General features: G+C 37.5%; 1 protein-coding gene across 1 annotated transcript; it reads right to left on the bottom strand.

The window, feature by feature from the left end:
* Nucleotides 1-595: 595 nt before the first annotated feature.
* Nxt2 (nuclear transport factor 2 like export factor 2) lies at nucleotides 596-6,740 on the bottom strand. Its single transcript, XM_060375006.1, has 4 exons — nucleotides 6,551-6,740; nucleotides 5,562-5,648; nucleotides 3,403-3,547; nucleotides 596-2,627 (listed from the first exon to the last, which is right to left on the bottom strand). The coding sequence occupies exons 1-4, from the start codon at nucleotides 6,584-6,586 to the stop codon at nucleotides 2,446-2,448; spliced, it is 450 nt and encodes a 149-aa protein (XP_060230989.1). The 5' UTR covers nucleotides 6,587-6,740; the 3' UTR covers nucleotides 596-2,445.
* Between the last annotated feature and the right edge of the window lie 17,514 nt (nucleotides 6,741-24,254).

The raw sequence follows: 24,254 nt of genomic DNA, 5'->3' as shown, positions 1-24,254 counted from the left end.
AATTTGCCCGGCAATGTATTAAAACAGCAACTACAGACTCACCGCCAAACAAACATTGGATGGAGACTCAGGAGGAGGATAGAACGAACCACAGAGGACAGGAGATCCACAAGAAGACCAACAGTCCCAATTAACCCAGGTTCAGAGGGGCTTGTGGAGACTGAGGCACCAATCAAGGACCAGATATGGGCTAGAATTAGAGCCTCTACACAATATACCTAAAGGGCAGTTTATCCTCCACGTGGGTCTCCTAGAAAGGAGGCTGGGGGCTGTCTCTGACATGGTCTCTGTTGCATGCCTTTTAATGACTTCACCCAGGCATGGCTGCCTTGCCAGTCTACTGTGAAAGAGTATGAAACAGTCCAGATGTGACTGGATGTGCTGGGGTGGGTTTGGGGAGGGTGTCTCCCCTTTTCTGAGGGTCAGGGAAAAGAGGATAAGTGGATAAAGGAGGAACAAAGAGGAGAGGGGGCTACAAAGGAGATGTAAAGTGAATAACTAAAATAAAAAAAAATAGAAAAAGACTTGAGAAAACTTGTAAAAATGCAATTTTTATTTTATTTTTCAAGTTATAAAAATATGAACATGTCAAAAATACAGTTGAGACCATATATGAGTAGTTCTAGTCATTTAAAAGTCATACAGATTATGGAGTTATAGAGTATGGATAAAGAAATTCACAATGGTTCAGTGATGTTATTGCTAATTATACACAGCTTTTGAGCTTGTTCTCCATTAACAGAAAGGATAGTATTTGGGCATTTTAATTGTTTCTGCTAAAGATGTAGTTAAGAAAATAAAAACTAATTCAAAGTAAGAGTAAGCACACTCTGAATAGACTAGAATGCATAAGTTTTGGTAAGCCATGGTTTAAAATATCAGTTCCATTCCTTTCTATTTAACTTTAATAGTACATTAAGTAAAAATATAAGTGTGTATTTCTGGGCCAAAGCAAATTGCTGCTTTTACAAAAGAATGATAAAAAATTTTCGTTGTATTGCAGAACAAAACTAGCATGTTTAGCTTAAAATACTTAAAAATTGTAAAGGATTTTAAAGTTTATCTAGAAACTAAAAAGCTGTATCTTCTGTCTTTAGATGCTAATACATAAAGTTAATGAGTTTGTTACTTTAAAGTTTATCACGAGATATTTTCTAAGTTTTCTGATCTTTTTATCCACAGGAAGAAATGGTTTAGTATTTAGTATTATGCAGTGCTACACAAAAACAAATCAGAAAATTAAAGGCTTAATTTTAAATAACAGGTGGTACAGTGGCCAGTGTAAAAACCAGAAGTGAATATCATTCATGTGGATGGTGGGTAGCACACAGGACTTGGGCCTGAAGTTGGCATGGAAGACTTCGGAGTTCAGGGTTCCCAGAGGCAGCAGTAGCTTCCCTTCTTAACTTTTAGATTATATGACAAAGTTAAGTCTACTGCTGATATCTTTCCCTTAAGTTCTTGAATAAATGGGGATGAATACTGGAGACAGGCATGAAGGGAAGTAAAAGGATCTTAAAATCCAATTCTTAGAACAATTCTTAGCGAACTTAGGACCATTTGGCAAGTATTCCTAGATACCTGGGATGCAAATTCTAGAACGAGGCTACACTTCCAGGAGGTAGGAAACAATCACTGATTTGACCATGGGGTCATCTCTCATTTTTGGCTTCAGTCCTAGATTTCTACATTTCTCATTCCCTATTCTCCCATTAAAGCTTTTATTTTTCACTACCATTCATCACATAAATATACTGAATTGAAGCTGTCAAGAAAATGTTTCAAAGTTGTTACTGCCACTAAGTGCACTCACTCAAGTATCAAACAAGATCATTTTTCACCCATCTACTTGATTATTGTATTTCAAAAGGGAATATCTCAATCTAAAAAGACAATATGGACTATAAAACTCACATAATTCAAATATGTCAGAACACTAGTGTAAAACTAAGTTGAACTGACTTCAAAATCTATACTTATATATAATATATATTACATATATACTATATATAGTATAATAAGTATGTACTATATTACTAGTGTTAATCATAAACAGGCATGTGCTTCATTTAAAAATTAACCTAGTAACTGAAAAATCACTACTTCTTAAAGAGCGATGTTGTGCTATCTCATAGATAGTATTACAAAACAATTCCATTTGTGCAATAATTTGGGTTCTCAGTGAGTATCTTAGTACCCATATCATGTTTACTATTACCTTGAGAATGTCATAAGGCATGTAAAAATTATCTTTAAAGATATTTAAAAGCAATAATTCAGACTGGCAGCTGCTTTAGCAAAGGTGCCGCTAGGAATAAAAAATATTACATACATTTAGTTTTAGCACATAATACTTTATATTACATTTTTGCAATAAAATATATCAATTCCCATTACACTTCTCTTGCTGGAACTAATGAACCAATAGAATTGGCTTTTGTTCCTTTAATTACTAGCCCAATCTTGAAAGCGGAAGCAATCACTTGCAATTTTCCACACTATGTTGTGAGGAGTCTTCTGCGCAGTCAGCAGGAAGTTCTGGTTGAAGAAGTGTTGCTTGTTTCCATCAAACTTAACAGCTCCACTGGTCACAACAAGAACTGTAGTCTTCGACTGGGTAGCTTGTTCTTTAGCAACATAAACAGGAGAAATATGCCAGTTTACATGTCTAAATAAGCTTATGATGTGCTATTAACGTTTTTTTTTTCATAAATGTTCTGTACTTTGAGCAGGTACTCCAAAGTCAAAAGTTTAATATATACATACATATGTACATTCATACATATGTATGTTTTGTGTGTGTGTGTGTGTGTGTGTGATTTTCAGATCAGAAAGATTTGTAGGGTACTTTCAAGTTTCAAAATAAAGATTCTATATCTAACATGACCATTTGTTTCTTATATGTGTTAATATTTCATTAGCTGTCAACCTCATTTGTAGTTTGCTTCTGAAGCCTTCTTCAGGAAATAGAAGGGGAAATTGCACCATAAACAACTATTTAAGATAGCAAGTACTCCATCTAGAGGTAAATACTGTACACTGTATCAATCTGCTCTGAGTCAAATTCTGTCTCAAGTCATTCTGGCACACAATACATTTCTCTGAAATGTTAACAGACACTCAAATACATTAATCTATATATGGCATAGGGTGTTTCCTGTAGGCATCTTCTTTTCATTAGCAAAGAAATCACAATCTTTCAAACTTAGTGGTGGTTCTCCAGAGTGAACACATCTGAAAGAAGACCCAAAGCCTAACTGCATAAATTATTTTATGTATAAATTATTTTTACTTGCTCAAATAAGTAAATATGGCTACTATTAAGCACTACTGCTGCTTTGCATGTAAACCTCAGTGTTGACTAGCAGAAAATGAAGGAGATACTCTGAAAGATCATCTTACCATGAACTGGTTGGCAATCCAACATATTGATCTGGAATTCACTGGAAGGTAAAGTCTCAAAAAAATTAGCAAGCGCCTCCAGCCCTGTTACAGCATTTCCATTCCAGAGTAGAGTTGCCTCATCCATATAAAGTCTGATAAGTGCCTAAAAATAAAAGAAAACTTTAAAAAAATGGACTTTTCTCCACAAACATTTTCTAGAAATGTATTAAAAGATTATAGATGGTATGTAAACATTTCATGAATGTGTCTCTATCTCTACTTCTTTTGCCCTCTTCATACCAGAAAATAATGTGACCATGATGCCTATACCTTCAATAGGTATTATCCTATGCTATAAACCTGGCAATTCATATATTTTTAGTATTTCCATCTTAGTTTAAATGAGAAAAACTCGCATCCATCACAAAGAGTTTTAAAATTTTGTTATTTTAAACTGCATTAAGTAATCACAAATCCCAAGCACATGTAGCCTCAAACCAGTTTTGGTATCTCCTTTCCAATTCTGAGAAATAAGTTGCTAACTAGGTGCTAATAGACTTTAATTCTAGTAACTTTATACATATGAATTGTTTGGTGATTTTAGGATAGAAGGAATTAATGTTTTAATATTGGCATACTAAGCTCAGAAGAATCAGAAGCACCTAATGTAGTGTTTTGGACAGTAAGTGTGATAAGGTTCAAATAAAATAAAATCCAACAGCTTTAACTCTTTTGGATGAAGTGACACATTATGTTTTTTATTCTCAAAGTTAAATTGGATTAAAAAAGATCACACATACCCTCCTTTGCATTGATAATGAACTATGTTACCTCCTTTTAGTTTTACCCTGTATTCCAAGCTGGCCTCAAACCCAGAATCTTGTCTCAGCTGCCCAAATACTACAATTACAGGTATGTACCACCAGGGACTTGGCTATGTTGCCCCCTCCTCTTTTTTTCTATCCATCCATCCATCCATCCATCCATCCTTATCTATCTATCTATCTATCTATCTATCTATCTATCTATCTATCTATCTATCTTTCTGAAACAGGGTCTTAATATATGGCTCTGGCTGTCCTGGAATTCACTATGAAGACCAGGCTAGCCTGGAACTTAGAGATAGACCTTTCTTCTGCCTACCAAGTTCCGGAATTAAAGGTCTCTGCAATTTAACCCAGCATGTTAGTTTAGTTTTGAAAGCATCAAGACAGGACCAATGATAAATATTCATGACAAGGGATAATAAACATTGTCACAGCTTTTCCCTCCCCCAGTTCCATGTCAGCAATAGCAGCATGTATAATCTTCCTTCCTTCCCTCCCTCCCTTCCTCCCTTCCTCCCTCCTTCCTTCCTTCATTTTCTTTTTTTTTTTTTTTTTTTTTTTTTTTTTTTTTTTTTTTTATCAAGACAGAGTTTCTCTGTGTGTGGTCCTGGCTGTCCTGGAACTTGCTCTGTAGACTAGGCTAGCTTCAAACTCACAGAGATCCATCTGCCTCTGCCTCCCAAGTGCTAAGATCGAAGGCATGTGCCACCATGCTGGCTTTATCATTTTTCTTTAAAAGTTGTTTTTTTGTTTTGTTTTGTTTTAATCACAAAACAGTCCTGTAATGTTAACCAAGGCAAGACTCGTGTGATCATATATTGAAATAATTCCTTAAAAATATAGTTGGAGGGCAGCTAGAGAGATGGATCAGCAGTTAAGTGCACTGGCTGCTCTTCCAGAGGACATGGGTTCAATTCCCAGCATGGCAGCTTACAACTGTCTGTAACTTCAGTTCAAACATGCAGGCAAAACACCAATGCATGTAAAATAAAAATAAAAAAATTAATCTAAAAATAAGTTGAGGGATAAATTCAATGGAAAAATAACTGATATGAGACCTTGATCTACAAAGACTAAATGCATCTATATTACATGGATCCAGATCCTCTCCGTAGCCTCCTAACTTTAGTTCCTCAAAACACCCCCCAAAACTCTAATACAACTAATCCCCCAATACCAAGAAAACAAATAAAGCAACACCAAAACAGAAAAAGAAAACAAAACAAAACCCAACAAACTGTAACCAAATAAAAGCAACTTGTGCACTGTAATTACTTATGCAGGTCAGATAAGTGGTATTTAAACAAAGAAATAGTATTTAAAGAGCAATAGAGACTATATAAAACTTACATGTCTTCTTTTGTCCATTGTCTCATAATAAATACTGATAAATTCTTCAGCAGCTCTACATGCCTGATCCACGTAAGTTTTAAAATCCTAGGAGAAAATTTCCACAAAGTTAAATTATAATTCCACCAATCCCCCCAAAGCACAAAATATGCAACAGATGCCCATTTATGTTTATCACTACAAAGCTGCGTGCAAAATCCACTCCGATCATACAAATTTGAGTATTTTTAAGGGTAAGGCACACATTTCAGTTTAAAAATACTGCTCCTAGTTATAGGTGTATGTCTTTAGAACATATTTTTCATTCTTCACATATAGATCTGGGCTCTTTGCTTGACAAGTAAATAAAAATTCAGTACTACAAAACATTCACCAATAAAAGGAAACCATAAGAACTGTGTAAGTCAGAGATGCATGGTGACAAGACACTAGTTGTGAGGGGTGGGCAATCATTGAGTATGCTAGGAGAGTGCTCAGTTTCAATCTATGGCCAAGCTCAAAAGTTAATGAGTTAAAAAAAAAAACAAAGTCAAATACGACGTGAAAGCCTAAGCAGCCTCACTTAGAAATTTTTCTTACATTATGTAAATATTCACTGGTGTTTGGAAATGAATTGCAAAAACCAAGAAACGAAAATCCTCAGGGCCGGTTCTCAAAAGAGGATCCCCGAATAAGTAACTTTTTGCCTCCACTACAGTCCTAGGCTTTGAATTAAAAATAATCGCCACTATTTTTTTTTTTTTTTAAAGATCGGAGCTTTTGATTTTTAAAGCGCTAACAGAAAGGCCAACAGTGTGAGCCGTAAGGGATTGAGCCCTCATCCTCCCACCTGCCGATCTTTTCCAGGACCAGGGGGCGGGCAGAGGGAGCAGCCCCGCCCCAGCGGCTGGCGGGCCAGACCCTGATTCGCCATTTGCTCACGTGTCCAAGGCCGGCTCGCGCCTCCCCTCCCCTTGGCCGCCCAAGCCTCAGCACCAGCTCATCAGTACCTCGTGGTGTCGCGCACTCACCACAGCCTTGGTCATTGGGGAGCTTGAAATGGTCTCCTCTGGCGGTGGAGGTATCACTACGCCCTCACCCGCCTGGCTTTCCGGGCTGCGAAAGGATGAATTGTTTAGCAAAAAAACGAAACCTGCCAAAGGCAAAGATTTTGCCACCCGCCCATTCTTTCCCGGAAGTAGCTCGGTCCGGTGTTAAAATCACACGTGCTCCAACTTTAAGCAGCATTTCCCTTCAGTTCCGACTGATCCCACCCATCCGTTTTAATTGCTTGCACACTGTTTAACATAAAAGAAACAAACAACAACAACAACAACAAAAAACCCAATAAAAACCAAGAAATAAAAAACCTCCTTGCTTTAGTAATCTTAACATAGAAAACAAAAGCATCTCAGTTTTCCAGCTACCTGCTCTGGCACAAGTTAAAATTAAAGAGTCCAACTATGGATAAGGATGTCTTTACTCCAGGAGATGGCGCCAAAATTTGAAGGCCAATGAGAAACAAACAAACAAACAAAAACAACAACAACAAAAAACCCAAAAAACCAACCAACCAACCAAACAAACAAACAAAAAAAAACGCAGGTTAGTAGCCAGTAAGAAAAAGAGGCGGAAGTTGTGGAAAGGCACATTAACCGCCTACACCACGATGGGCTGAAAACCGTTAGTGTTCTAGAACGTTCTTCATTCTGATTCGCAGCCATTAACGCCTAACATTTTCCACTGTTGGTAGACGAAATGTTAGGTACTGTTGGATGCCTAACATTTTCCACTGTTAGTGGACTAACTAAATGTTAGGTACTGTTGGATGCCTAACATTTTCTACTGTTAGTGGACTAGGGGAGGGTCATAGGGGGAGAAGAGGGAGGGAGCGTAGGATTGGGAGAAGACGAGGGAGGGGGCCATAGCCGGGATACAAAGTGAATAAATTGTAATAATAAATTAAAAATTTAAAAATACACACAAGTGTTTTATTGATTTCCTCTACTCTGAGGGGATTAAATGTCAAGCACCACCTCCAATCTCTACATTGTATGTTTCCACGGGTTATTCAGAACAGCCTGAAAAGAAACGGTTTAGTACTGACCACAAGCGGTTTTCTAAGCATTTTTATCCATATTCAGTTATTCATGAAAACTATGAGTTAAATGCCATTAACCAGTGACTAGGATTTAAGTTTAAGTAATGAAAAGGCCTAAGTACACTGGTTTCTGTACTCCGGTGCCATTTCTTAAAACAGATGGTCTCAAAGTGGCCATCAACAGAATTCTAAATTTTGAATCAAATATTTCTATCTATAAACTTACTATTTGTTGATTCTTTGTAGACAGTCGTAGGAACTGCCACACTTTCCATAATGTTTGTCCCGACGGGACCACTTATTACCAACTTTTTTCATATTTTTATCTTCTCTGGTGCTCTCACCAAAGTACTATAACAACCACCGTTTCTCTTCTACGTCACTTCAGAACTCACCTTCAGTTACTTCCGGTTTGTCTGTTATGATGCTTACTTCCGTTACTTTTATTACTTCCGAGGCAGCTGATCCAATGAGATACTCCACTGTGGTTCATATGCTAATGAATCAGGTATTTTATCTTCAGTTCTACCTTTTTTATAGAGCTGAATTGTGCATATGGAATCTTACTATTAGTGAAAATGAGAATGTTTTGCATGTTTCTCAGACTCTCAGGTCCAAAACTTTAAACTTATTTTTCTCTACTTAATTTCTAATCAATATTTTCTCAGTCAGCTGTTCATGAATCTTTGGATTATTTATTTATTTATGTTTGCTTTTGTTTTATTGTTAATTCACTCACCAAATATTTATAATCATTTACTATACTCCAGGCATCTCATTGTGCAAAGCTCTAGCTGCCAAATGAAGTGGACATAATACTCTTACAAGGCTTACAGACTAACAGGAGTAGTAAACAATCAAGTATGTGTTCATATTTTTAAAGAAATTCCAAGTAATGAATTCTGAGTAGCTTGTTTTGATCAATCTCTAAAACATTTTCCTATCCTCTCCTGTGTCTCTGCTTTTCTAATCCCTCTTCTCCTTTCCTTTTTCCTGTACTCTTCCCCTGCCATCTTACATCTTCTATATAAGTTTAATCAATCTATCCTTACCCCACAGTTCTAATATTTAAAGCCTAACTTGATGTGGTTTTAATTTATTTTTCAGAGTTTTCTCCCAAACTTAAGAAAGGTTAGTTAAGTACACTTTTTTTTTTCCTACAAAATGACTCCTGTTCATTGTTATATTGGTATTGACTTTTCTTGAATAATAGAAGGAATTTTTATTATATGATTTCATTCAATCCTCACAAAACACAGAGGGGTAAATAGTAATATCCATATTTTTAAGAATTTGAGATATACTCAAAGAGAAAAAAAAAAACCTTTGCTAGGATGACACAGTCTGGGCTGGAGAGATAGTTCAATGGTTAAGAGTTGCTCTTGCAGTTAGCTTGCAACTATCTCTAACTCCATTTCTAGGATATCCAATGTCATCTTCTGGACTTCTTTGGGATCAGCATATGTATGGTACATCTACATATATTCAGGCACACTCACATGCACATAAAAATTTTAAAAGTAGATGACATATGTTGACTTCTAATCAACATATTACTGTTTATTACACACACACACATACACACACATATATGTATGTATGTATTATTTTCCTCCTTCTTGATTTGTTTACTCCATTCTAACTGTTCTTCAGGTATCTGGGCAAGTATGATCACTTCCGTGAAGCTTTCCAGCAATTCATTGTTCTAGAAGCATAGTGTATCAGAAGTGACTTTTAAGACTATAGAACTGGTTATTAGGATGGACAATAGTGCTAAAGGAGTAAAGAAGTTTTTGGGTTTGGGAAAGGGATATTTGAGTTAGAGGAGGAATGAAAACTCAGAGGTTTTGTTTTTGTCTTTAAACTCAGAGTTTTACACTGATTTTTGTTGCACATAGATTTGTGCTGTGATGGTAAAGTGATGATGTAGAAATGAGTATTGGGCTCTGATTATTGGAGCTTTGAATGGAAAATGTTTGAAAAACATGTTGGATGTGTGTTGGGGTATGGAAAATAGGAAACAACCAGTGAAAAAGAAAACAAGTAAGAAACATGGTTCATCTTTATTAGATAACTGTGCAATTGTTTAAAGTACAAGACTGACTAGGAATTGTATTAAGGGTGTTTTCATGAATCAAAATGATGCGATTAAGCACACTATTTTTGCCATCAGTGTGGGTTCAGATTCTATCCATGCTGCTTATTAGCATTCTGACCTTGAGAAAATTATATAGGCATTATACAACTCAGTCTTTCAATCTGTAAAATGAAAATAGTCATAGTATATATTTCAAAATATTGCTGGGGTAGACAAAATGCCTTATTGGAAAAGGAGACTGCTACCAAAACTGATGAATGTCAGTTTAGTTCCCAGGATGCACATTGTAGAAGGAGAGAATGGACTCTGACAAGGTGCCATCTGACTTCCACATTTGTATCATAATGTACACCCCTGTACAGATAATTGATAAATAAGTATATTTTGAAAAGCACATTGTAATAAGAATTAAATGAGTCATTTAGACTTTTAAGTTTTCTGTGCTTGAAAAATACATTTTCCTATGTATATCAGAGATTAGAGAACCCAGATTCTGAGAAGATGAAATTGGAAGGGATTAGATAATTTGGAAGGTAGGAAGAAGCATTAGTAAGTTCAGGAGAGAACTGGGAACTCTAGCAAAAGAGACTATAGATGAAACAGTAATAGATGACTTTGGTTAGAATTCCTTGTGTTATACAACCAGCTCTTCTAATGTATACACCTAGGAAAATTAAAAGTTCTTGTGGCTACCACAATCCTTACTTGAATCTTTCCCTTGCATTTGATATTACAAGAGACACCACAATGATAGCAGCTCTTATAAGAGGAAGTATTTAATTGGGGGCTTGTTTACTATTTCAGACACTTGGTCTATTACCATCATGAGGGGACTATGGCAGCAGGCATGACATACATGGTGCTGGAGAATTACTTGAGAGCTATATCCTAATCTATAGGCATAAGAGGTGGTTGGCAGATGGGGGTGTGTCTTGGAATGGACTTTGGAAGTCCCAAAACCTACCCCTAGTTACAAACTTTCTCCAATAAGGCTACATCTCCTAGTCCTTGTAATCCTTTCAATGGTGCAACTCTGGTGACTAAGCATTTAAATACATGACCCTGTGGTCATATATGAGCATTATTATTTAAACACCACAGTATCTAATACTTTGTATAGTAAATAAAAATAATATTTTTTAGAAAAAGAGATCATGCCATTTGACTTGTTAATAATAAGTTAAAATGAGCCAGACATAAATAAGTAAAACAAGCCAGAAAGAAAAATATTGTGTGATCTCTATTACATGTAGAATCTAAAAACTGTCATTTGAAGAAAATAAATCAGTGATTATCAGGAACATGTTAGGGAAGGGAGTAGGGCAATGCAAGTCAAAGGACACAATGTAGCAGTCTAAAGAACTAACATAGCAACATAAGGACCTCGTTGATAGTAGCGTTCTGTATTCAGATTGGGTAAATGAATAGACTGTAGATGACTTCGTCATAAAAAGAAAATGGGTAACTGTGAGATGGTTAGTATGTTGTCTACCTTAAACAGATAGAATGAAATTTATATTTAAAAGACTCTATAGTAAACACTCTTTTAGTATTTACATACTTATTTTTTTCTAGTAGATTTGTCATTCCTGGGAAAAATATTATGTAATTTTCACATATTTAACATCCTAGCCACTGACACTGAGTAAAAATCTTACAGAGTATGTGGTTGAAACGGAGTGAACAAATACAATTTCTTCCTTTTGTAAACCTCCCTACATTCTCATTCAGAGCCCATTTTGGAAGAAGTGAAGGTGTGAATTAATTTCCTGTAAAGGAAATTTTTTTCTTCTAGTGACACAGAAGTAAAAGCATAATCCATTTTCACCTAATTACATTTCAATTGCTTCCTCCATGGGGCATTCACAAGTCTTATCTTCAAGGGAACAATTCTTTCACCCTCCCCCGCGCTGGAAACTTTGCCTTCACTTAATTATTTTCAGAATAAAAACATATAATAAGGTTTTTGTATTGATTGAACACTCTGGTTTCTGGATGTCCTGCTGAAACTCTGGTTCCTCCAGTCTGCAAATTTCTTAAAAAAAAATATGATTATGATTGTCAAGATACTGGCATGAAAGATCCTGGCAGAGGCATGCATTTAATTAACAAGATGACAAACTAAACTCTGAAATTTCCTTATCTTAGTTTGCTCTACCAGTGAAGTGTTCTTTATACTAAGTATGTTATTCTCTCCTTCCTGTCAAGTTCCAACCTTTACCCTTCTACAAACTGAAATCAAAACAAAAACATGACCCTTCTCTGCCTACCTTCCCGAACAGAAAGAATATGTGGTTATAGACTTAATGTCATGGGTCAGTTTTTCTGTTACCTTTAATTACATCATCTGATAGTAACATAGGTTTATCAATGTTTCCAGTAACAAAATATTTTATGGAAATAAGAATTGAATACAGCATTTCATCTGTGCTAGATAAGCATTCTACCACTGAGCTATGCCCCTAATTAGTATTTTTAGCATTTGTCTGGCATAACTTTATTCTATCGTTTTATTTTCAATGTTTCTGAGTTCTAGTACTGATACCTTGTCTTGCAAAACAAATAAATAAATAAATTTAAAAGTGAGAAAATGAAAAACAGGTACCCTACATGCCTGGAAACAGCTGTTTCCAGAAGCTATAGGTTATTTAAAAAAATTCAAGTGTCAGGGGTGTAAAACATCTCCATGAGTTGTCAGGGAAGCCACTGAGGTCCATAAAGCAACACAGACTTTTGTCATCTCTCTTGGCTACTTATCAAAAAGTAGATGATAACATGACTATTCATAAAGGCTATGCAAAATAATCTACAAATTATTTAAAATATTTAAATGATCACAACAAAGTGCTGGACAAAAATAAAGACACAAAATCGTTTGTATGTATATATTACCATCACTGAACAACTAGAAATAGTTTTTAAAAGATTGACTAGGTTTCTTACTACATGCCTGTAATCCCAGCACTTGGGTGGTTCAGGCAAAAGGATTGCTGTGAGTTAAGGGCAACTTTAGGTTTAGAATGAGTTCCAGATCAGCCTAGATTATGTTGAGACACTATCAAAAGAAGGTATTTTTAAGAAGACAAGGCCATTTACAGTATCATAAAATCTGAGCTACTGGTATTTACCACCTGTCATTTGAAGCATTGCTACGAGAAACAAGAGACTGAAATAGAAAAGAGATGTATCATATCATTTTTAAAGAAAGTCATTATTATTAAAATCTTAATTTCTGTAAATTGATCTAATAGTCAATGAAATCCAAACCCAAGTCATAACACAACTGATTGACAAATAATAAAAGAATCTGAAACTTTATACCAAGTTGCAAAAGATCCAGAACAAGCAAAAAACATTGAAAAAACCAAAGAAAAGTTTTAATTTTTACTGTTGGTTTTTTAAGAGATATTCTGAATCTCTAATAATAAGGATAGCAATTCAAAAACAGTGGAACTGAGCGACGGTTATAAAACAAACACCTGAGTTGTGACAAAGACTAAACTGCTATTTACAGGGTGAAAGGGTGTTCTTTGCAAAAAAAGGTCACCTGATCTATGCTTCAAATCACACACACTAAAGTATAGAAGAATATCTTAAGAATCTCCAAGGTAGTGAAACTTTTCTGCACTGGGACATAATCAGGACAAATGTTAAAAGGGAAAAGTGACAAATTGTATTCCATCAAAATTAAAAACTTCTGTTCATCAAAACATACCAGTGAGAAAAGAAAATTGAAAGACATAAATAAAAATAGTTTCCTGGCTTTTACAAGTACTCTAATTTCCTGGCTTTTACAAATACTCAAAGTTTAATCCATAGTATTAAAGGCTCTACTGTTATGTGAGGCTACAGGGGTAGGTAACCAACTGCCTGCTTTGTGACTGAACAATATTTTTGTAGAGATAGACATTTATCAATTTATCTATTGATGGATATTGAGTTGTTGCTCCCCTGTTAACTATTGTGAATATTACTTGTGAATACATATTAATAGTATATACATAATCAGTTTTGATTACTTACGTTGTAATATGTTTACTCATCAGTGTTAAATATATCATTAAAATTACATATGTTTCCTGAAAATCTAAATCCACTAGAAATATAAGTATATAAATAACAAAGGGAGGTTTTCTATAGTATCTTTTTAAATATTAATAGAATATTGAAAGAAATCTATAAATCATGATTTGGAAATACAGACTACCATTTTTTGTTTGTTTGTTTGAGACAGGGTTTTTCTGTGTAGTCCTGGCTGTCCTGGAACCCGCTCTGTAGGCCAGGCTGGCCTCTATCTCCTGAGTGCTGGGATTAAAGGCATATCCCACCACGTCAGGCTCAGACTACTGATTTTTGTTTTGTTTTTATTTGCTTTTTAGTTTTTCAATACAGAGTCTCACTATGTAGCCCTGGCTGTCCTGGAACTCACTTTGTAGACCAGGCTTTACTCACACACTGAGATCTGCCTGCCTTTGCCTCCTGTGTGCTGGGAACAAAAGCATGCACTGTGACTATTAGGCTTAAATAAATTATAGTTTTTGAACTTGTCAACAAGATACTGTTTCCAGGTGGCCTTTTCATTCCTATTTGCTTTGATTAACCCTCCCACTGCTCTTGTCTTTTCATCCTCAGCCCTCTTTGATTAAATATTTCAATCCCCAGTATTCACACTCTGTTGTTACATTACCTACATTCTACTATCCCTTGGCCCACTCCCCTTAAGCCAACCCTCTCCCAGTGGAGAGCACATGTTCACACAGACACACACTTGTGCCATAGAGCTTGCGTGGATGTCAGAGGACAACTTGCAGGACGTAACTTTTCTTCTTCTACCGGTGGGTCCCATATTTTTCCTTTCACTTTATTTGGTTGTCATATTGAACTCATGCCCTCAGGCTTGGTGGCAAGTGTCTTTTTATGCTGAGCCATGCTGTCAGCCTTATTTTGCATTTTTACATCCGTAAGATATGCCTTCACTTTAAGTTTTTATTATAGTGATCCACTTTTTCTCTGTTTTCCTTCTTAGCTTTGGCAATATTTCCCAATTTGTTAATCATTTTTGCTGGTGGCTGCAGCCCGAAGCGCACCAGTGTTATTACTTCAGCAGCACCTCTGACCACCTATTCTGCTTCCATAGAGCGTGTCTGCGGCTGAGAAGTGGAGCATGCACATCGCAATGCACCCGCAGATCAACATCTATAGATGTTGGTTATAGGCTTGCTGTATATCGCCTTTACTATGTTTAGGTAAGAGCCTTGTATCCCTGATCTCTCCAGGACTTTAAACATAAACTAATGTTGGATTTTGTCAAATGCTTTTTCAGCATCTAAGGAGATTATCATGTGGGTTTTTTTTCTATCAGTTTGTTAATATGGTGGATCACATTGATGGATTTCTGTATATTGAACCAACCCTGCATGCCTGGGATGAAGCCTACTTGGTCATAGAGGATGATATCTTTGATGTGTTCTTGGATTCGGTTGGCAAGTATTTTGTTGAGTATTTTTGCATCAATGTTCATAAGGGAGATTGGCCTGAAATTCTCTTTCTTTGTTGGGTCTTTGTGAGGTTTAGGTATCAAGGTGACTGTGGCTTCATAGAATGAGTTTGGTAATGTTCCTTCTGTTTCTATTTTGTGGAATAGTTTGAAGAGTATTGGTGTTTGCTCTTCTTTGAAGGTCTAGTAGAACTCTGCGCTGAAACTATCTGTCCCTGGGAGACTTTCGATGACTGCTTCTATTTCCTTAGGGGATACAGGACTATTTAATTGATTTACCTGTTCTTGATTCAGCTTTGGCAAGTGGAATGGATCAAGAAAATTGTCCATTTCATTTAGATTTTCAAATTTTGTAACATATAGGCTTTTGAAGTAAGACCTAATGATTGTTTGGATTTCCTCATTGTTTATTGTTTTTTCCCCTTTTCATTTCTGCTTTTTTTGATTTGGATAGTGTCTCTCTGCCTTTTAGTTAGTTTGGCTAAGGGTTTGTTTATCTTGTTGATTTTCTCAAAGAACCAGCTCTTGATTCTTTGAATTGTTTTGTTTCTAATTTATTGATTTCAGTCCTGAGTTTGATTATTTCCATTTGTCTACTCTTCTTGGGTATGTCTGCTTCTTTTTTTTCCCTAGGGCTTTCAGGTAAGCCATTAAGTTGCTTGTATGAGATGTTTCAAATTTCTTTTGAAGGCCCTTAGTGCTATGAATTTCCCTTTGCACTGCTTTCATTGTGTCCCATATGTTTGGGTATGTTGTACCTTTATTTTCATTGAATTCTAGGGAGTCTTTGATTTCTTTCTTCATTTCTCCCCTGACCCAGTTGTCATTGCGTAGCGAGTTGTTCAGTTTCCATGTGTGTGTAGGCTTTTTGCTATTTCTGTTGTTGTTGAGGTCCAGCTTTAATCCATAGTGGTCAGATAGGATACAAGGGATTATTTCAGTCTTCATGTATCTGTTGTGGTTTGCTTTGTGACCAACTATATGGTCTATTTTGGAGAAGGTTCCCTGGGGCTAGAAGAAGGTAAATTCTTTTGTGTTTGGGTTAAAGGTTCTGTAGATGCCTGTTAGGGCCATTTGATTCATGACCTCTGTCAGAGTCATTGTTTCTTTTTTTAATATCTGTTTTGTTGACCTGTCCTTTGTTGAGAGTGGGGTGTTGAAGTCTCCCACTATTAATGTGTGGGGTCTATGTGTGGTTTCAGTTTTATCAATGTTTCTTTTACAAATGTGGGTGCTCTTGTATTTGGGGCATAGATGTTCAGAATTGTGATGTCTTCTTGATGGAATTTTCCTTTGATGAGTATGAAATGACCTTCCCCATCTCTTTTGATTAATTTTGGTTGAAAATCTATTTTATTTGATATTAGAATGGCTATTCCTGCTTGCTTCTTGGGTCCATTTGCTTGGAAAACAATCTTCCAGCCTTTTACTTTCAGGTAATGTCTATCTTTGTGGCTTAGATTTTTTTTTTAAGCAATAGATTGTTGAACGCATCTTGTTTACGTATCCATTCTGTGAGTCTGTGTCTTTTTATTGGAGAGTTGAGTCCATTGTTGTTGAGGGAGATTAATGACCAGTGGCTGTTAGATGTTTTGATTTTGCTGTTGGTTGTGGTACTTTGATGTTGGTTGTGGTTGTTTGTGTGCTTGGATACTTATAGTTTTGCTGTAGTGAGGTTATTTATTTCCTGTGTTTTATGAATGTAGTTAGCTTTCTTCGGTTGTATTTTTCCTTCTAGTATCTTCTGTAACACTGGATTTATGTGTAGGTATTGTTTAAATTTGTTTTTGTCATTGAAGATCTTGTTTTCTCCATCTATGATGACAAAGTGTTTTGCTGGGTATAGTGGCCTGGGCTGACATCTGTGTTCTCTTAGGGTCTGCATGATACCCGTCCATGCCCTTCTGGCTTTCCTAGTCTTTGTTGAGAAGTCAGGTGTGTTCTGATGGGTTTGCCATTATAGGGTACTTGACATTTTTCCACTGAAACTTTTAGTATTTTTTGTTGTTCTTGTTCTGTATACTTATCATTTTGATTATTATGTGGTGGGAGGATTTTCTTTTCTGGTCTAATTTATTATGTGTTCTGATCCATCCCGCAGGCTATTCGAACAGTGTCCACCTGAAAGAGGGAGTAGACATTGGGGGACAGAGACACAAAGAATGGAGACAAGACAGATTCCTGCTCAAGTCTCAGTTTAATGAACATGCAAACACTTATTAAGCAAAGGGTACAAGCAAAATTTTTTCACAGTAGCAACACATTTGTGCCACCTGGCAAGGCATGCAGGAATTCACTCAAGATTACACAAAGTTTGCTGTCTGGTTCCCAAGGTTACAGGGAGCTTGCTATCTATTTCTCAGGCTCAGAGCACCCCGCCTGCAGAGACCGCCAAGGACAGTCTCTGAGAAAAGTAACTATGGATAAGACCCGTATCTGCCAAGGCCAGGAGGCAGAATTCCAATTACCAGACTCCTTCAGTGTTCTGTAGGTCTCTTGTATTCTTATAAGCCTCTCCTTTAAGTTACAGGGAGCTTGCTATCTATTTCTCAGGCTCAGAGCACCCCGCCTGCAGAGACTGCCAAGGACAGTCTCTGAGAAAAGTAACTATGGATAAGACCTGTATCTGCCAAGGCCAGGAGGCAGAATTCCAATTACCAGACTCCTTCAGTGTTCTGTAGGTCTCTTGTATTCTTATAAGCCTCTCCTTTAAGTTACAGGGAGCTTGCTATCTATTTCTCAGGCTCAGAGCACCCCGCCTGCAGAGACTGCCAAGGACAGTCTCTGAGAAAAGTAACTATGGATAAGACCCGTATCTGCCAAGGCCAGGAGGCAGAATTCCAATTACCAGACTCCTTCAGTGTTCTGTAGGTCTCTTGTATTCTTATAAGCCTCTCCTTTAAGTTGGGAAAATTTTCTTCTATGGTTTTGTTGAAAATATTTTCTGGGCCGTGGAGGAGGGAATCTTCTTTTTCCTCTATTCTTATTATTGTTAGGTTTTGTCTTTTCATGTTGTCTTGGATTTCTTGGACAGTCTGCTTCAGGAATTTTTTTAGATTTAACATTTTCTTTGAAGGATGCATTTATTTCTTCCATTTTATCTTCCACACCTGAGATTCTTTCTTCCATCTTTTGTAGTCTGTTGGTTATGCTTACCTCCGTAGTTCCTGTTTTCCTCCCTAAGTTCTTCCTCTCCATGATTTCCTCCATTTGTGTTTTCTTTAATTTTTTCAATTCTATCTTCAGATCTTGAGCTGTTTTGTTGATTTCCTTCACCTGTCTGATTATATTTTCCTTCAATTCCTTCATCTGTTTGTTTGAACATTCCTCTGTTTCTTTTATTTCTTTCCTGGATTTAACTATTTCTGCTCTAAAGGCCATAAAGGCTTTCTTGGGTTGTATTTTTCCTTCTAGTATTTAGTATTTTTCCTTCTAGTATGAATTTCCCTTTGCACTGCTTTCATTGTATCCCATATGTTTGGGTATGTTGTACCTTTATTTTCATTGAATTCTAGGGAGTCTTTGATTTCTTTCTTCATTTCTCCCCTGACTCAGTTGTGATTGCGTAACTATGTGCAGATGTTTGGCTGCATCTTCCCGTATTTCTTTATGGATGGCCATAATCTGTTTGTCTTTATCTTCCTTTATTTCTTTACAGATGACCATAATCTGTCTTTATCTTGCACCATTTCTTTAGGAATGGCCATAAATTTTATTTGTTTCCTCTTTTATCGTCTGCATAAGCATAGATGTAAGGTCATCTTCTTGAATTTCATTTATGCTGGGTTTTCCAAGGCTGATTGCCCCTGGATAAATGGGTTTTGGAGATGCCATATTACTCTGTCTTTTGTTAGTTGCTCTTTTACGCTGCCCTCTACAATTGGGCTATCTTAAGCGTTGGCTGTTGATTTCCGGTGCTTCCTGGAATAATGGGGTTGGGAGAATCCCCTTGGCTGGAAGATGATTTTTTCTGGAGGCCTCCTCGGGTTTTTGGGTATGGTCACTGAATGGCTGGTGTTTCTCAGGATTTGCCACAGCTCACGTCAGGCTTATAGACCTTAGTAATAACTGTGGTCTTTGTTAGTTCAGGGAGCACTCCTCTCACCCAGAAAAGTCCTAGAGAAAGCTGCCCTGCTGCTGGGTTTCTTGCTCTGAATTTAGTGAGCTGCTGCTGTTGTTTTTACACTGTTTTCTTGAAGAATTTGGGCATCCCGTGGTTTTGTCAGTTTAGTTAGGGATAACTGGTTGTCCATTGGAACAGTATCTGGGGGCTGATCTAGGGGATCCCAGGCTTCTGTAGGTCTGAGGTTGGAGCTCTCTGCCCCAGTACCCAAGCAGTAAATGGTGGCAGGTGAGCACAGCACTCATGCGTGCAGCAGGAGATTAGAGCCTGGAGCTTGCTGGGACCTAGAAACTTTTCCAGAGCTGGATGTCCTGAGGTCGGATTTGATATTTCCCCCCACCTTGGGGTTTCCTCCCAAAAGGGAGACCCAGTCTGTGGTGTTTTGGGTTCCACAGTTCCATTTGGGGTGGTGCATAGAGCATGCAGGCACAGGTGAGTGGTGGCTTCAAGGTGGTGACTGGGTTCCTGCAGGGACAAAGGAATTTTCCCCTAATAGTTTTCTATATGTATGTGGGGTCAGCTGAGTACTCTAAGCTCAGACCTGGTGGTTCCCTCACTGTGGGGTTTCCTCCCAATAGGGAAACCTAGTCTTTGGTGCCCTGGGGCCCACAGTTCTGTCTGGGATGGTGAGTTGGGTGCACAGCAGGTCTCTGGGCTGGCAACTGGGTGCCTGCTGGACCCCGGGACCTTTTCCTGGGATTGACTGTGCTACCTGAGCTTGGTCCTGTTTGCTTCCTTCATTGTGGAGATTTCTCTTGACTGGAAATAACAGTCTCTGGTGTTTTGATGTCCACAGTTCAGCCTGGGAAGGTAATCAGGACATGCAGGCGTGCGGCTCTGGGCTGGTGACCGAGTGGCTGCTGGAATCCTGGAACTCTTCTGGGTTTTAACTGGGTGACCTGAACCTGATTGATTCCCACACAGTGAGGTTTCCTCTCACCTGGGAACCACAATTGCTGTTGTTTTAGGCTCCATAGTTCAGTCTCTTGGTAGCTGTGCCATCACTGCTGTCCTGCTCAGACACAGTATCCTCCTGGCACCGTCTCTTGGATCAACCTCTCATTCCAATTTCTTTAGGAAGGCACTTTGTGCTACAAACTTTCTTCTAAGAAGAAAGTTTTCATTGTGTCACATAAGTTTGGGTATGTTGTGCATTCATTTTTATTGAATTCTAGGAAGTCTTTAATTTCTTTATTTCCTCCTTGACCCAGTGGTTATTGATAAAGAGTTGTTCAGTTTCCATGAATTAGTAGGATTTCTGTTGTTATTGAAGTAGTTGTTTCTGTTATTGAAGTTTGGCTTTAATCCATGGTGGTTTGATAAAAGACAAGGTGTTATTATAATTTTCTTATATCTGTTGAGGCTTGCTTTATGTCTGACTATGTGGTCAATTTTGGAGAAGGTTCTGTGAGGTGTGAGAAGAAGGCATATTCTTTTGTATTTGGATGCAATGTTCTGTAGGTATCTGTTAGATCCATTTGATTCATAACATCAGTTAGTTCCATTATTTCTCTGTTTAGTTTCTGTCTTGACCTGCCCATTGGTGAGACCGAGTTGCTGAAATCTCCCATTATTAATGTGTTGCATTCAATGTGTGAGTTAAGCTTTACTAATGTTTGTTTTACAAACATGGGTGCACTTCCATTTTGGGCATAGATATTCAGAATTGACATCTAATTTTGATGGATTTTTGTTTGATGAGTATGAAGTGTCCTTCCTCATGTCTTTTGATTAATTTTGGTTGAAGGTCTATTTTGTTAGATATTAGAATGGCTTCTCCAACTTGGTTCTTGGGTCCATTTGCTTGGAAATTTTTTTCCAGCCCTTTACTATGTTCAGAAATACTAACGACCTATTATTGTTGATTCCTGTTATTTTGATGTTGGTGGTCATAGTGGTGTGTGTGTGTGTGTGTGTGTGTGTGTGTGTGTTTCCTTTCCTTTGGATTTGCCGGTATGAAATTATTTAACTTCTTTGTATTTTATTGAAGTTTATGCTGTATCCTCTTTAGGACTAGATTCATGGATAGATACTGTTTGAATTTGGTTTTGTCATAGAATATTTTATTTTCTCCATCTAAGGTAATAGAAGATTTTACTAGGTGTAGTTGTCTGGGATGACATCTGTGGTCTCTTAGGGTCTGCCAGACATTTGCCTAGGCTCTTCTGGCTCTTAAGGTTTCTGTTGAGAAGTCTAGTGTAATTCTGATACATCTGTCTTTATATGTCACATGGCCTTCTCCCTTTTCCTTTTTCTGTGCATCTAGTGTTTGCATTATGTGCCAAGAGGATTTTCTTTTCTAGTCTAGTCAAATCTATTTGATGTTCTGTATGCTTCTTGTTTGTATATAGGCACATCTTTCTTTAGGTTAGGGAAATTTTTCTATGATTTTGTTGAAAGTATTTTTTGAGCCTTGGAGCTGAGAATCTTCTCCTGCTTCCATTTTTGTTATTCCTACGTTTGGTATTTTCATAGTGTCCCAAATTTCCTGGCTCTTTTGTGTTAGAAATATATTAGATTTGACATTTTTCTTTGACTGACCTATCAATTTCTTCTATTGTATCTTCTATGCCTGAGATTCTTTCTTCCATCCCTTGTATTCTGTTGGTGATGTTTGCATCTGTAGTTTTTTTCTCCCTAGATTTTCCATCTCCAGGATTTTCTCAGTTTGTGTTTTCTTTATTTCTATTTCTTTTTCCTAGTCTTGAACAGTTTTATTCATTTCTATTACCTGTTTGATTGTATTTTCCTGTATTTCTTTAAGGGATGTATTCATTTCCTTTTTGGAGGCCTCTATCATCTTTATGTTATTGAACTTAAGGTAATTTTCTTGTGCTAAAGCTTTAGTAGGAAATCCTGGGCTTGCTGTAGTAAGATATCTAGGTCTGGTAGTACCATATGCCCTGGCTTTTGTTGATTGTGTTGTTACATTGGCATTTACTCATCTAGTTGTCTCTGGTGTTGACAGGCCTCTGGTAATGCAGGCAGAGCTGTGGGCCAGAAAATGGAGCACCAGGAAGCAGGTATGGCTTACCTTTTTTTTTTTTTTTTTTTGAGAGTGTTTTAGGGGAACCAGCTGGCAAAAGATGTTGGGGGGTCAACAGGTCTTACTTCATGGTCTCTGATGGCAGCATACCCCTGGGAATGCAGGAACAGTTTTGGGCTTGAATATAGTGTACAGGGGACAGGGAAGGGCTCACAACTGCTGGGTTTGCTGTGGGGACAGGGCATGCAAGTAATTGGAAAGTATAGGTCTCACCTCCTGGTCCCTGATGGCTTCAGGTCTCCTGGAATGCATGTAGAGCTGTGGACAGGGAGATGGAGAGCACAGTGGATAGGGTATAGTTCATTGTTGGTGGGGTTGCCCGAGAAGACTCAGCATTCAGGTAACTGGGAACGAGGGGTATTACCTCTCTCTCCTGGTTGGCAGCAGTCCTCCAGAGATGTCAGGCTGAGCTATGAGCCAGGAATGGAGTACACAGGGGCACTGTTCTCAGTTTTTACATGGGTACTGGGGATCTGAACTCAAATTCCCATGCTGTCATGACAAGCACTTTTCCAAGTGATCCATGACCTTCCCTTCTATAGATATCGTTCATCCCTTTTTATTTATAAATGTTTTGTAGTAATTACAGATATTATATTGATTTGTTTTTTAGTTAGCTTTTATTAATATATAGAAATTATATTATTTTATTTATATTGGTATTTCATTTTACAGTATTACAAAATTTATTTTTCTGTGTTTGGTTTTTTACTATTTGAGGGTTTTTCATATTGAAAATTGTATTATTTCTGAGGGAGCTTGGTTTGACTTTCTTCTTTCCATCTTGGATCCATTTTTACTGATTTCTCTTGCCTACTTGAATTGGTGAGAGTGGTGAAAGAGGAAGTCCTCCTTTCCCAATCCTGGAGGAAAAGCTTTCAACTTTTTTTTTTCAACTTTCAAATTTTTCAATGTAATGTTACCTGTGCTTTTGTCATATGTGGGCTTTGGAGCACCGAGGTGCATTCCTTCAATATCTAAATTCAATTAGCTTATTTGCTGTTACTCTGTTCAGTTTTTTGTATTCTTCATGATTACGCTCCAGTAGGTGATGTTTCTTGCAATTTATTTCTTCCACGGTATCCAGTTTTCTGTAATGTCATCATTCTGCCCTCCTCTTCCTTCTCTTCTTTTCCTTCTTCTTACAAAAATCTTTGATTCAGTGGAAACATCACCTTTTAATGTTTATTTTACTTATCAATGTGAACTCTCCAGTGTTTTTGGCATTTATGACATAGCCATGCATCTCTGGATACCTCCTCTACCAGCAACATGTAGAAGTTGCTGAGGGAACATCTTAGGGCAAGTTGATCATACCCAGCAGCCAACAAGAGGGACCAGTGGAAATTTAATCCTAAAGACAGCAGTCAGTCACAGGAAGGAAATAGTATGTGGTGGTTTGAATGAAAATGAGCCTCATAGATCTGTATGGAGGGGCACTATTAGGAACTGTGGCCTTGTTGGAGTAGATGTGGCTTTTTCAAAGGAAGTCTGGCACTAGGGGTGGACTTCGAGGTCTTAAATGCTCAAGCCAGGCCCAGTGCCACTTTCACTTCCTGCAGTCTGGATGTAGAACTCTCAGGTATCTCTCCAGCACCCTAAGACAGGGTGAGTACCCACATCCCAGTGAATCCTTAACAGAGAGACGAGATTAGATTGACAAACCAGCTCAAGCCCCATCCAGCCCCAAAGCACCCTCTTTCTTCCTTGATGAAACCCTTCCTTCTAGAATACAAACTGCTGATAGCAACACCCTTTGGGTGCCTAGCAGGGATGTGGGTGTCAACAATTCTGGGATATACTCCATCTCTTCTTCTAGGTTTATCTGTCTCACTGTTAGAAGGTGTTA

Source organism: Meriones unguiculatus, chromosome X, assembly GCF_030254825.1.
Source record: "Meriones unguiculatus strain TT.TT164.6M chromosome X, Bangor_MerUng_6.1, whole genome shotgun sequence".
Classification (NCBI taxonomy): Eukaryota; Metazoa; Chordata; class Mammalia; order Rodentia; family Muridae; genus Meriones; species Meriones unguiculatus.
The sequence above is the reverse complement of the archived record's forward strand: the minus strand, read 5'-3'. Positions and strand labels throughout refer to the sequence as shown.

Coding starts and splice junctions, on each gene's coding strand:
- Nxt2 (XM_060375006.1), bottom strand. CDS start 6,586: ATGACCAAGGCTGTGGTGAGTGCGCGACACCACGAG. Junction 3,548..5,561: donor CAATGGACAAAAGAAGACAT/GTAAGTTTTATA, acceptor TTTTATTTTTAG/GCACTTATCAGACTTTATAT. Junction 2,628..3,402: donor GGATTGCCAACCAGTTCATG/GTAAGATGATCT, acceptor ATGTTGCTAAAG/AACAAGCTACCCAGTCGAAG.